We start from the raw sequence: 14,249 nt of genomic DNA on the forward strand, positions 1-14,249 counted from the left end.
ATACATTGTATCCAGTGTCTCACAGAGAATAAACAAAGAGTCAGCGAAGATGCCATCCCGGTAAATCCTCGTTCATTTTCCTTAATTGGAAACAAATACTTCACTAACCACTGACACTTTTTTCCAAAAGCAGACTCGGATAGAAACGTAGAAACACGACGAAAGAAGAAGAGCAAAGAGAAAGGAAGGTTGAAATACCGCATGGTGCGTCGACATTCGTCAGGCATCCAAGAGGCGACTTGGCAAGTCGTGTCATAGGTGTACCAGTTGGAATGCAAATAAAGCAATTAAGAGCACGGTGAACGTCCGATTGGCAAAAGTGAAAACAGAAGAAAACGATGATGAATGAAAAAAGACAGGTAGCGCAAGGTAGCTATACTTTCTCTTCTAACAAAATTGAAACGCAGACTTCTTTTGGCTAAATCGAGAAACATTTTTTTTTTATCAGATCAGCCAAAAAGCTGTGACAACGTGTAGCTGCTGCGACCGAGTTGTTGGTGGTAGCGTTGCCTGAAATCGGTAGATCGTTCGATAAACGAGGCTGATGGCTGGCCGTGGATGATCGGTTCTAAGGGAAAAATGTTCACTGATAAGAAGCGGTTTTCGACCAATCAGCGTGTCAGATAGAAGCGGATCGCCGGTACCAGAGCGATTACGTGGGTCGGTAACGGCGCGTGTAACTCGCGTATGGATCGACAGTGTTGCTCGACGCTCCGTTGCGCGTCCCTGTTGATTTTCCGCGCGGTCGCGTAGCGTTTTCCTCGACAGCGCAGCCGCGCGTGCCACCGAGACGAAAACCGACACGAAAACGGCCCCGAAATAGAGAAAAAAACCATAACTATGTTCCCTTAATTTCGTTCACCTCGAATCTGGAACAATCCCACGGTCCCACGGTGACACGCGATGATCGGCAAACCCCTGGTGTTCGATTACTCCTAAATGCCCACCTGTCCAACAACCATCATCCTCGTCGTGGTCGTCGAAATAGCAACGGGAAAATACAACGATTTCGAGCCGAGGATACCATACGCCATACACCATGAACGGTAGGCTTCTGTTGTTTGAAAGTTCTGATCAAAGGTAGATATATTCTTTGGTAGAAAAGAATTTCAGGCAACTTCGAAGCTTTCGCTTCGTTCCGAAATTTCGGAAATAAAATGAAATCGGATCAGTTTATTGAACACAAGGATCAATGACTCCCGTTCGTAGACAGAAACGAGCATTCTGTTTACGAATGGCTGATTCCACGTTCAAAAGTGACAGTGAAACTTTCTTCTGCGCCAACCGGCAACCAGTCTTCGATTGCTCAACATCCAGGCCAAATGCAAGTTGTTGCAAAGAAATTAAAACGATTTGATAATTCTTTTGAGATCAATCTGGCTAGGTGTAAATTGTTGTAGGTACGCGTCGTGAAACGCATTCATCAAGTTCCAACCACCTGTTGGAATAACCAGAAAACTTACCATTTATGGTCATCGCGGAAGTAACGTGACGGATAAAGATTACACTCGTGGTGCTATCAACTATATTACAGAGATTTCAATTTTTGTTCACCTATTTTTTCATATTTCTAAATATATAAATAGCAATAGCGGAGTAACATTCTGATTACAGTTCAAAGTTTCCAGTCAAAGCCTGAAGATACCATGAATCATTGTTTTTGTTTACGAAAATAGTTGATGGACAGGAACTACGTTTTGCAAGATATTACATAAAGCACATTTACAAGTAGGAACACCTTTGATTAGACGTTCGTAGTTTATAGCTTTGTCAGCGTGTTATAATACCTGCTTGTTTTGACAGCAATAAATTTCCCGTCGACATTTGCCCGTTGTTCGTCGTATCAATATACTATGAAACTTTCTTGTTGTTGAATTAACCTTTAATATTAGAATACGTTAGCTAACGTTAGCCAACGTCTTGAAGCAGGAAGTTTAACGAGGCTCTCTGATTGAGAATTACCCTTTAACAGCTGCCAATCGGGCACTCCACCGTGTAATTGACAAATCTGAGCTCTCATTTGGCAGCAGCTGCCAGTTTTAAAGCAAGGCGATGACTGGTCGCTTTCGGTGAGTTCAGAGTTCTATCATTTCTACGCGAGTTCTATTTTCTTCGAAGCGAATCACGTAGCCAAAAATGATTCCACGAATGAAATTCCTTTCGAAACGATTTCAATTGATTCAATGATCAAACCTTTTAACAGACGAATTTATCTCGCAACTTCGTCTTCGATTAAAATGTTTTAACGCAGCAATTAAAGAAGAATAATATTATTGTTAGTGTTCGATCACTCTTTATCAACAGCAGTGGCGATCAGCATAAAATACAGTACTAGAAGTGCTGCGCGTCTGATCCTTTCAATCCGTAACTACTTGCTACTGTGAAAATGGAATTAAACAAAGATCTTATCTACAGAAACCTGCAAATACATAACTGTGCTCAAAATGACACGCTCTGATTATAACGTACCTGTGCATTATCTTTTCACAGAATTGTTGGAACGATGTTAATAGATATTGTCGAATTAATCCAAAATAAATAGGGAATGACCTCATTATCTGGAGATCTAAATAGATCGTCTGCTCGTGGAATAACAACTTCATTTCTCGACAGATTAAGTACCTTATCTTTCGTGGACGTAATTAAAATGGCGCCGCGGTTCTCGTATCTGGCTTCATCGAATCGACAATATTTCAGTCAATCGACTAGTTGGTTTCGATGGAGCTTTACGTATATACAACGAGCACGTGGAGTTTTAGTCAAGATAACCCCGAAGATTACTTATTGCAATCGACCGTCATTCAAAAATCAAGTACTTTTCCTTCCAGTCTACAAAGGTTGATACGTCGAGAAAAACAATGAAACAGGATACTCTTGTCTAGATAAAACCGAATCATTTGTTAGCAGTGAACCGATTTGTCGAATGCTGCTTCGTTTCCAATTATTGGAACTAAGTGAAGTGCTGTGTCTTCGTTATAATGTCAATTTTAATTGATAATGGATGAAATCATTAAACGTGAATTGACATTAACGCTTGATCTGTCGTTTGCAGACGAAGGAGGTATGTAATATGTCATCTTCTTCTTCTTCTTCTTCTTCTGCTTCTTCTGGAAACCGAAAATTTTGCACTTCGAGGATCGTCGTAAATAACTTGACTAATAATTCTTCGCCGGAAACGTTGATGACTCCGTGGAAATTTCGGCCTCGTCAAGAACGAGTCACTGGATTATTATAGACTTGAAAAGTTCAAACAGCTTGGCGAAGAAGCGCGCGCGTTGTAGATGGAGGAAGCGAGATGAATTAAGCGACTGTAACCAGAAGATGAGACGATTTTCATCGAATTTTGTCAACCATCCTCTGCCTGCACGAAAATAGCACGGAGGTCGAGGCGTGTTTTTCTTACACAATACCCATTTCAATTTCTCGAAACAGAATCTCGACGGATCGATTCGAGCGCGTTAAACGATGAGAAAGATTGATTACTTTCTTTTTTAATAACGTTTATCCTTGGATCCAGATTCATCGAGAGTATTTCATATTACTAGTTCAAGTTCACTTGGCTTGTTCTAATGTTAAAAAAAGTTCGTTAGAATATGGAACAATTATTGGTGAATTACAAAACGCTAAGTTTCGCTTCAACCCCGACCCATTCGCGTGAGTCGCACTCATCACTAGCTGCAATACTGTGACATTGAATTAGTGAAAGATAACACCCAATCTCATTTAAATCATTTATTTAAAGTTCTTATCATTATTTTTCAATTATTCGTAACACCTTTATGATCTATTCTCGTGATAATCAGGGTGTTTATATTAAACGAGTTCGATCGAATTTTTAATTATGAAATTGTAACTCGTATCAACCCTATTGAACTTGTTACCTGTTTTTTAAACATCTTAAGATCCAGAGTACGATCGATAAGCCGATGATCGATCGAACGCTCGCTTGATTTTGTCATGTTTCATCAGAGGTCTTTGCCGTGAAACATGTCCGATAATTGAATCGGCCAAATCGTACAACGATAACATTTCTAGAGGATTTTATTTGATCAATAAAATCGCGAATTGATCACGTGAATCGTGATCAGATAACCGGCTACGTGTGTAGTAAACAAAAGCGCGTATCAATTAACCGGAAGTGTAGCAATTTTTCAAGAATAAGCAATGACGCAAGGTGTACGAGGAACGGTACATCCTCGATATCCAAGAAACGAGCGTTGTCACTTACGCAATTGACAATATTCACCTTATATAAGTATTTATTATCTCCAAGTGTAATTAAGACTTTGGCAACGATTCATTGACGAAAGACGAAAAATTTCCATTTGAAAAACAGCACGATGTCCAACGTGATAAGGAACATTAAAGAAAAACAGTGAGAAACCATCTGTCAAGGTTAGATTGCAAAACCAGTCGCTTCTTTTCCCTGTTTGTCACGGAAAACATGATTGGAACGAGAAGAAAATAGGTTTCGTGTACATGAAATATCGAAAACTGATTGTATTCGATTAACGACGTGTCGTCTGGTCATTAACGATGTCAATAATGTTAGAGCGTGTCTAATGATCGTGAGTTACAATCTGACCTGTGCTTGACACGTGGTGTCATATTATTAGACTGTCTTTTAACTCGAACAAATGGAATGTTAGAGGATTTATGTCCAGCAAAACCAGTATTTCGTATCATTGCGTAAATATGCTTAACTGAAAGGCTACCCTCGCAAGCGAAATCAATGCGTCACCGATTTTACCGGGAAACGGTGAAATATGTACTAAACAAATTATTAATAAAACTTTCGGATGCGAAATCCGATTACCGATTCTTAAAACTGTTTCTCTATACTCCGATTGCCAAAAAGCATAAATTCTCGTTAAGCCGAGATGTAAAAGGGCGCGCGAGCGGCGTGTTTGCCTGGAAGGGTTTCAAATCGGAGTTACATGGAAGAAGCTAAGCAAAAGAAAGACAGAAGCCGACCAGCTGTGATGGAGTTAGGTGTGAACGTTTCAGACGGTCGGCACGTGCTGGGCAAAGAGAAAAGTTAGCTGAAATGGAGTATCGACCAAGAGGCTCTCGGACTCGTTCAATACTCCGATGGCCAATTGGAGGAACAGAGACAGCTCTGAAGAGGGACCGAGACAGAAGCATAGGGTTCACAAGGCGGGCAGAAGCGTTCAAACCGTTCGATTCTGCCTGCCTTTTCAAGCAACAGTCCCTGAACAGGTGCTAGGTACTTATCGATGGGACACCATGAAAACAACCGTAGGAGTTTGGAGTAACCGGCAATTAACAGGGCCGTACTTGGTGCCACGGAGGATTTAGTGGAAATAAATGAGTCAAAGCGGCGACGACGTCGTCGTAGGTCGAGGCATAACCCAATGGTAGGGATATCTCAGGCATGAAACCAGCGAATCTAGTGCCACCACGTAAAAATTTTTCAAGCTGTTTCAAATATTCCTAACGACCTCGATCAAAATTGAACGATCCGATTTGAAATAAAAAGAAAGCTGATGTTTATCAAAATGAAATATCCGGCGGTCTAGTGATTCGTGACGCAAGAAAGAACATGAAAATCGTTCAAAGTTCATCGTTGACACGTGTGTCGCGAAAGTTCGCATGGTGATCAGCAGGCGCGCGCAAAGACCGAACTATGCCTTTTAAACTGATGACGAAACGTTGACAGAGCGTAATTCGAATCGGTGTCGTTATCGCAGCGTCAGATAACGAGAGCAACGCGTAGCGGCGCCGCGACGCGACGCGACGCGACGTCTAGGTACCTGAAGAGCAGGAAAAGAAAAAACGGATACGGCCCTGAACGCCGGGACATGGAAGCTAGCAGAGCGCAAGTCTTCTGCTAATGCCAAACGATTCCCTTAATACACTTGCGTCTGGAATCTCGTTGTAATTGGGGCGAACGGTTTGTGCCAGCTGTCGCGTACTTGTCAGAGTGCTTCGTAACGATCCAACTAACCGGTCGAACGTGAAACATCATCGGTGCGATTGTGTTTAGCAGGAGAAAAAAAGAATCGACGAGGAGAAGTTAGCTAGCGAAGAGGAGCGTGCGATTCGGAGCGCAACACCGAAAGCAGCAGAACACGACTGGGTTTGGTCGCCATCTTAGATCCATCACGAGCACGTTGCGGGAAGGCGGTATAAAGAATTCCGTGGAATCCGTGTTGCTACCGAGGAGGAAAGTCCGAAGGAATGCGAGCAGGAAAAGTGTCATTTTTCCTCGAACGCGAACGCGAACGCTTATAAAGCAACAACGGTGCATGTCGACGCTGGATTACGCGGTGGGTGCTGTGAGAGAAAAAACTGGTCGGCCCTTGTTTTTAAGGGTGCCGCAGATACATGAAACGCAAGTGAAACGATCGTGTGCAAAGTGACTTTTTTGGAGGAGAGAGATTTTTTTTTTCTTTTCTGTTTCCTAATTTAACCAGCTGGCCTCTAGCCATCGCGAAACTGTCCAACAGACGGAACGATCCTAACGAGCTCTTTCATTATGAGCAAGATGCTAGGAACAAACTATTGCACCGTCTTTTCTGTACTTAGAAGTCCCGAAGAGGGTGAATCGTTTAAGCGGATCATCTGAAAGAATTGATCGTAGAGATACTTTGGTCAACCGCGAGGACGATTGTCAAGGATTAATCGACCCTAATCACGAATAACGCTGGAGATACCAGTGTAATCTTATTTGCCAGCGAAGGAAAAGAACTCGCGAGCAATCGTGCGATCATCTTCGAAAAAAGAACTTGAACGTTGACGTAATCCATTATTTATAGTTGGTGAAAAATCGCGAATATCGTGTGGTGAATTTCGGTGCGGTACTTAGACACCAGGTATTAATAGACAAAACTGATCAATTTTTCTTCAACGCAGCCGTGACGTTCGTGTTACTTAAGAACAGAAAAAAAAAAAAACCGATAAAATCTATCTTTTTTTCAATAAGTGACTTTTCGAATTAGTACTTCGATATTTGATCGGGGCAAGTGATTTTTCCGAAGACTATCGGCAACAACGCGATCGAAGGATCATTCGTCGACTCGATCGCGTTCAACCGATAATACAGATCTCTGTCGATCGCGAAAGAATTCGCGATCATCCATCCAGCGGGCTCAGCAGCGGGCTATCGAGTTTCTTCTGCCGATCGAAGTATCCGACGGCATTCAAAATAACTTTATAACCCGTAATGTATTTGAGATCGTACAAAGAGGCAGAAAAAGGGAGGCACGAGAATACAAGAGAGTCGATCGAAGTTGACTTCGCGGCCAGAGGCGGAAGCGACGTTGGAGCAACCGCGAGAAGCAAAGTGAAGACGAAGAAGTGTCCGGTGGGCTGCTGGGATTTCGAAGAAGCTCAGCCGCTTCGTCCGACCAGATCGTCCGGCAGAGTTTCGAAACAGGCTTGCTTACGTCGCGGTATGAGCAAAGGTGAACGAGCAGTGACCACGCCACGAATTGGATGGCGAAAGCTCACCGATCCTGGCGACTGACACGAATCTAGAAAATCGGGGGCAGGTCCGAAACGATAGCATCAGCTACTACACGCTTATCATTCTAATCGTCCTACTCCTGCCGTTCATCGCTCATCCTTGCTCTCGTCGAAAGCTTTTCGATCCTCGAGCTCCTCGAGAATAGCCGAATCGTCGATCCTCTATGCCAGCCAAATGCAACAGAACGCTACCGCCAAGTCTAACTCGAGAACTTTGAAGACGGACCCAAAAATGGCGGGCAATCGGTGTCGGTAGCAGACGGGGTTATTACCTAAAATAACAAAATCACCTCGTCCTGCACTCTGCACTCCGCACTCCATACACCGCACTCTTCCTATACGGCATACGGGATTCATCGCTGAACCATTTCATTTGGTGGTCTCAGTTACGTTCCCGTATTTCTCTCTTGTAACACGAGTGTTCCTCCATCCCCCTTGATCCCCCTTCCCTTTATCAAACCAAAACCTCGACGAACTTTGGTGTCGTTTTTAATTGCTCGTCGAGACGAACGACGAAAGGGTCCCTATCGAGTGACCCATAGACAATAACTTGCGTAGCTGGATAAAGAGTAGTAGTGAGATAACATGTAGTAGTGAGACGAACAACGGATCAATTATTAAGAAGAAGGACAAGAAAGGTGGGAAAAAAAGGGGTGAAGAACTGCCGCTATCGTGATATCAAGAAGATAACGGTATCCTGCAATCGATCTCCTTGCGAGACTACATTTTTCGCCAATTGTAGCTAATTTTAAACTAAAGAGAAAAGAAAAAAAAGTAAAATAATATTTATCCAAGAATCTGGTCCCCATTTGCCCCGCAATCGTCATGCCGCCCACGCCGAGCAAGCTGAACCTGAGCTTCGCCAGAAACGCGTACAGCGTGTTTGGAACACGCGCTACCAATACCACTGCTGATCATCAGCGCGAACAGAAAACGGAACTTTTGGAGGGTAAGAAGAGACACGATTTCGTTCCTGCTGTCGCGATTGATCATTTGGCGAACATTCAATTTTCGCTGCACGCGTCGCCCTTCGCGAACGAAATCGTCTTACAAAAATACATGTATCTTCTCACGCACATGTTTCGATCTGATTGCAAAACACCTCGATAACGTCACACGCCCGTCATCGTTGATCAGATTAATTTTCATCGAATCGTCGTTTGATTTCAGGTACCAGAGGTAACGGAATTCATCTGAAAAATGGCATCGACTATGTCAACCCTGGCGAAGAAGATCAGATGGAAATCTATGGGTAAATCATTTTCGCTATCCAAAAATAGCCCTGTCGAAGGGATACTCAAAATTCATTCACGGTTTCAGCTATAAGAGAAACAAGATCTTCACCGCTGTTACCTGGTTCTTGATCGTCATCACCGGAGGACTTCTTAGGTTGGTCTTTCACTGGGTACCGCACTTGATGCTGTTGGCAACTCATTCCAAGTGTCAATTAGAAGATGCAGACAGAGTCTTGCTGGTGGAGAAGTTTCAAGGAAAACACACGAGTTACTATGTGAAGAAATTAAAGACCTTAGCTGCCCAGGATGTAGTGTAAGTATCGCATCTTCTCGTTAATTATAACAATGAACGTCGTCAATTTATCGCGTCGATTTGTTTAAAGTAACAAGCCATTTGACGGAGAATCATTAATGGATAACGAACCCTGGGTGGAAAACGGCAGCATGATAACCATCAAGGAAGTGAAGGAAGAATACCCAACGCTATCTTTGCATTTACTCGGCGGTCAATTCAAACGTAAAGATTTATCAATTTTTTAAATGATCTTAATTACCTAATAGCATATGATCGATGATCGTCTATTTTTTACAGAGGTTCCATCTATCGTTCTTTTTCATTGTAAAAAGTTAACTTACGTTTGGGACCACGAAAGATCAGAATTTCTGAAGCTTCGCGGTCTAGATGTTGGCGTTTTAACTTCGACGTTGCATCAAATGCAAGGACTGAACTATCACGAGCAGCACATGAGGTAGATTCCTTTAACAACCATTGTTTCCTGTTCGTTATTATAATTAATCTTACAAACGATCTTCATTTTTCTTCGAATAAATTAGACGCAACGTTTACGGAAACAACGAGATCGTGATTCCAGTGAAGAGTATCTTAACGCTCCTTTGTCTGGAGGTTCTCAATCCATTCTATGTCTTCCAACTGTTCAGTTTTTGCCTCTGGGTTGCCGACAATTATTACTACTACGCCATGGTCATTTTATCAATGTCCAGTGTCGGTATAATTATGGCAGTCTTCCAGACTCGACGGGTATGCGTTCTTTTTCATATTTACGTGTCTCTGGTTACCCATAAAGACGACATCGATCAAAATGAATTCTTTTCCACAGAACCAACACAATTTACGATCCACCGTTCACTCGTCTGACGTGGCGACTGTGATGAGAGATAGAATGACCGGACAAACTGCAACTGTGCCCGCTGAACGATTGGTACCCGGTGATATTTTAGTTATTCCATCTCATGGTTGTCTGATGCCGTGCGACGCTGTGCTTCTCACAGGAAATTGTATCCTGAACGAGTCTATGCTTACGGGGGAATCGGTTCCCGTCACCAAAACTCCTATACCTTCGTCCAGCGAGATAATCTACGATACCAAGGAGCACGCGAGGCATACTCTGTTCTGCGGTACTCGTGTCATTCAGACCAGATACTATGGATCCGAAAAGGTAACGTTGCTGGTACATCTCCTTTCAACAGAATCAATAATGTAGAAATCCTTACGTTATCCTTACGTTTCTTCGACTATTACGTACAGGTTTTGGCGGTCGTTATCCGGACAGGGTTCAACACGAGCAAGGGTGGCCTGGTGAGGTCCATCATGTACCCTCCACCGGTTGATTTCAAGTTCGAACAAGATTCCTACAAGTTTGTCGTTCTATTGGCTGGAATCGCGAGCATCGGCGTGATCTACACCATCGTGACAAAGATCATGAGAGGTGTGCAAAGCAGTCACATCGCTTTGGAAGCTTTAGACTTGATCACGATCGTTGTACCTCCGGCTCTACCAGCGGCTATGACCGTTGGTCGTCTGGTGGCGCAACGTAGATTAGAGAAGAACAAGATTTATTGCACCAGCCCAAGGACTATAAACGTGTCGGGATCGATCGATTGCATTTGCTTCGACAAAACTGGAACACTGACCGAGGACGGACTGGATATGTGGGGCGTGGTGCCCGCTGTCGACAACAAGTTTCAGTTGCCTATCAAAGAGATCATCTCCCTGCCTTTGAATGATCTTCTCATTGGAATGGTCACGTGTCACGGGATCACTATAATCGATAATCAGCTGGTAGGTGACCCGCTCGATCTGAAAATGTTCGAGTCCACCGGCTGGACATTGGAGGAGCCCGATGTATCCGACACGTCCAAGTTCTCCATGCTTTTTCCCACCGTCGTTCGACCGCCGAAGAGTTCGAAACTGCTGAAGAAACTGTCGAACGATATAAGGATCTCTATCAGCCGACAAAACTCGATTACATCCGAGGTGGTGGACAACGTTTCGTTGAATAATCTTGATTCCGCGTTGGCTGATTCCACTACGGAATTGGGCGAGCAAGGATTAGAAATTGGAATCGTGCGACAATTTCCGTTCACCTCGAGCCTTCAACGGATGAGCGTGATCACGAGGACATTGGGCGCGAATCATTACGATCTTTATTGCAAAGGTAGCCCGGAAATGATCCTGAGCCTTTCCAAAGCCGAATCGATTCCAGCTGACTTTGGCGCGGTCTTGCAAGAGTACACGTCGGAAGGATATCGCGTGATTGCGATGGCGCACAAAACTTTGAATCGTCTTCCTTACGCGAAAGTTCAAAGATTGAGCCGCGAGGCCGCCGAATCCGATTTGATCTTCTTGGCGTTCGTCATCATGGAGAACAGATTGAAACCAGAAACCATGCCAGTCATCAGTGCTTTAAACACTGCCTGTATTAAAACCGTGATGGTCACTGGTGACAACATGTTGACAGCTCTGTCAGTTGCCAGAGACTGCGACATAGTGAAGCCAGGAACACCGGTAATCGCGGTCTCGGCTACTCAACAGAATCAAGTGAAGCCACAGATATATTTCACGAAGAGCAACAGTCAACCGTCGCCAATTTCACCGATGGGTCACGGGGATCTTAGCGAAATGACTGATTTGAATAGCATAGCTAGCTTGGACACGGTCGAAAGTGGCTCTTTCGGGAACAATCAGTTCGAAAACGATGTCAATTATTTATCCGACGAGTAAGTATCTTTCTTTGTACGCATAATAGACGAGATAGTAGGTATATAGAATGTTTCTTTTCTAGCTTACAACACTCGAAAAACAAGTACGTGTTTGCACTCACTGGTAAAACGTGGGCACTGGTCAAACATTACTACCCAGAACTGATTCCCAAACTTGTCACCCGTGGTGCAATTTTTGCGCGAATGTCGCCAGACCAGAAGCAACAGCTTGTTCAGGAATTGCAATCTTTAGGATACTATGTTGGTAAGAGTTTGACCATATAACGATTGGCGTAAATAAATAGCCATCACGATACTGATTTAAAATTCTTTTCTCTTTTTTTCTTTTTTCCAGCCATGGTGGGTGACGGTGCAAACGATTGCGGAGCTTTGAAGGCTGCTCACACAGGAATTTCTCTGTCGGACACCGAATCATCCGTAGCTTCACCCTTTACCAGTCGCGAAACCAACGTCTCCTGCGTTTTGACCGTCATTCGGGAAGGTCGCGCTGCTCTGGTTACCTCTTTCGGCATTTTCAAGTATATGGCTACTTATTCGCTTACTCAGTTCATATCCGTGATGTTGTTGTACAGTATCGAGTCTAACTTAACGGACATCGAGTTTCTGTACATCGATCTCTTCATCATCTCTATCTTCGCTTTCTTCTTCGGTCGTACCGAAGCGTACGATGGTCCGTTGGTTAAAACAGCACCTCTGAACAGTTTGATCAGTACCACCCCGGTCCTCAGCCTCGTAACACAGATTCTGATCGTGGCTGTGTTTCAGTACGCCAGTATTTGGCATCTTCAACAAATGGATTGGTTCGTTCCGTTCAACGCGACGATCAAAGCGATCGAGAATAAGGACGACGTTGGTTGTACAGAAAACTATACGGTTTTCATTATCAGTTCGATGCAGTACATTATTTTAGCGGTGACGTTCTCGAAAGGACATCCGTATAGAAAATCCTTGTTCACGAATTACGGTCTGTTAACTTCGTTCATTTTCTTGAGCCTCTTCTCGGTCTACCTCGCCACGTTTCCCTTCGAATGGCTGACCGATTGGTTCGAGCTCGTGCTTCCCGAGAGCATCAGTTTCCGTTTCATACTGGTCGGCTACGGCATCGTGAATCTAGTGATCTCGTTGCTGATGGAATACGTTTTCGTCGACTACCTCGTTTTTAGCAAGTTACGTTACCGCTGGCACAACGTTGACAAATCGAGAAGAAAATTTCTCGCGTACGAACGCGATATGGCTCGTGACTTAAAATGGCCAATGATCTCCCAGGAACCTTTGCCAGAAGCGACACCGGATATTCTGATCCGTCAGAACGTTACCGAAATCAAGATCGAGAAACGAGTGCCCGATCCCTGTCACCCGGTCGACACCAGTTTCATGAACAGTCCCGTATGCCCTGGTTTTAAACAGTTTGGCTCGGCCAGGGAAGTTACCTTGAATCCTAGATCCCTGTTCAACGATCGCAGGAACACCGTGTCCATGCAAACGGTGCCCTGTTTCGAGGACAAGGACTCCGTGACGAAGCAGCCAAAATTGGAACTAACGGCGAAGAGGAGGCACAATTCCGAGTCGGAAAACGGGATAAATCGGTACGAGAAACCGTTCAAGAGCCACAGCACCAATCCGATCGCAACGTTACCTAGAAACACGGCCATGGCTCTTCAACCGCAAAAATTGAGGGATTTTAAGAACGCGTTGACTCATAAAAGCGAAGACCGATTGTCTCCTAGCACGCAAAGCGTCCTCGAACTCGACATACTTCCGTCGTAGAAGAGAATCCTAGCATTTCCTGGAATTCTAATCAACGTTGTCGCTATAGAAAGGTCAGTGCATTTCTGGTACCATGACAAAACTGCAAGCCTCTGGTAAACGATTTAAAAATCAGGTGACAAGGCACGATTCTCGGCACGATTTCCGTTTAGAATCGTTCACACAGTGCATTTAGAATGAGCTCGACGCGATCGACGAAAATTCTCCCCTTAACCCGAGCATCGACGTATCTTCGTGGGGTCCCTTTTGACCTCTGTCTTTCTTCGTCCTCCTACTTTTATTAGTATTCGAGCGTATCACTCTCTCGAGAAAGTATTACCGTTAGATTATTTATCTTAGATGATGAGAATTTTAACTCGCCCTGCCTAGGGAGGAAGCGTCTTCTTGTGGAAGACTTGTACCCTTGACGCGGGTCGATCAAACTAGATAGGTAGACACTATTTTTATTTCTTATTACCCCCTCGAATATTCTTCGCGCTACGAAACCGTCTCTTTTCCACTGCGATATCGAAGAAACACTTTATAATTTATAAACGAAATAAAAAGAAGCACACTGAATTCTTTTCTAACTGTAGGGAATTGTAGGGAAATGAATTGTAATGCCGTTTTCGCGACGAATAAATTCTGGTTTTTTTTTTTTTTTTTTTTTTTCTTTTACCTAAGGATTCGCGGTATCTAGTCTGATCTCGTTAGCTCGGAGCTAATTAGTTGCTACACGAAAACACGAAGAAGGGCGTT

At 43.8% G+C, this 14,249-nt stretch overlaps 1 protein-coding gene across 3 annotated transcripts; it reads left to right on the forward strand.

Annotated features, from left to right (window-relative positions):
* The first annotated feature begins 703 nt into the window (after window positions 1–703).
* anne (polyamine-transporting ATPase anne boleyn) lies at window positions 704–14,166 on the forward strand. 3 transcript variants are annotated; one of them, XM_034336223.2, is made up of 10 exons: window positions 704–1,046; window positions 8,659–8,740; window positions 8,809–9,036; window positions 9,107–9,240; window positions 9,316–9,472; window positions 9,558–9,762; window positions 9,842–10,180; window positions 10,270–11,741; window positions 11,807–11,988; window positions 12,079–14,166. In XM_034336223.2, the coding sequence occupies exons 1-10, from the start codon at window positions 1,040–1,042 to the stop codon at window positions 13,509–13,511; spliced, it is 4,239 nt and encodes a 1,412-aa protein (XP_034192114.2). In that variant the 5' UTR covers window positions 704–1,039; the 3' UTR covers window positions 13,512–14,166. The 3 variants fall into 3 exon arrangements, with proteins under 3 accessions (XP_034192114.2, XP_034192113.2, XP_034192112.2); XM_034336222.2 differs by lacking the exon at window positions 704–1,046 and adding an exon at window positions 2,623–3,061; XM_034336221.2 differs by lacking the exon at window positions 704–1,046 and adding an exon at window positions 3,091–8,437.
* Window positions 14,167–14,249: the final 83 nt, after the last annotated feature.

This window comes from Osmia lignaria, chromosome 7 (assembly GCF_051020975.1).
Source record: "Osmia lignaria lignaria isolate PbOS001 chromosome 7, iyOsmLign1, whole genome shotgun sequence".
NCBI classification, from domain to species: Eukaryota; Metazoa; Arthropoda; class Insecta; order Hymenoptera; family Megachilidae; genus Osmia; species Osmia lignaria.

Excerpts from the sequence above, each read along its gene's own strand:
- anne (XM_034336221.2), top strand. The coding sequence starts at position 8,314 with ATGCCGCCCACGCCGAGCAAGCTGAACCTGAGCTTCGCCAGAAACGCG. Across the intron at positions 8,438-8,658 it reads GAAAACGGAACTTTTGGAGG|GTACCAGAGGTAACGGAATT; the intron begins GTAAGAAGAGAC and ends GTTTGATTTCAG. Across the intron at positions 9,037-9,106 it reads TTAGCTGCCCAGGATGTAGT|TAACAAGCCATTTGACGGAG; the intron begins GTAAGTATCGCA and ends ATTTGTTTAAAG.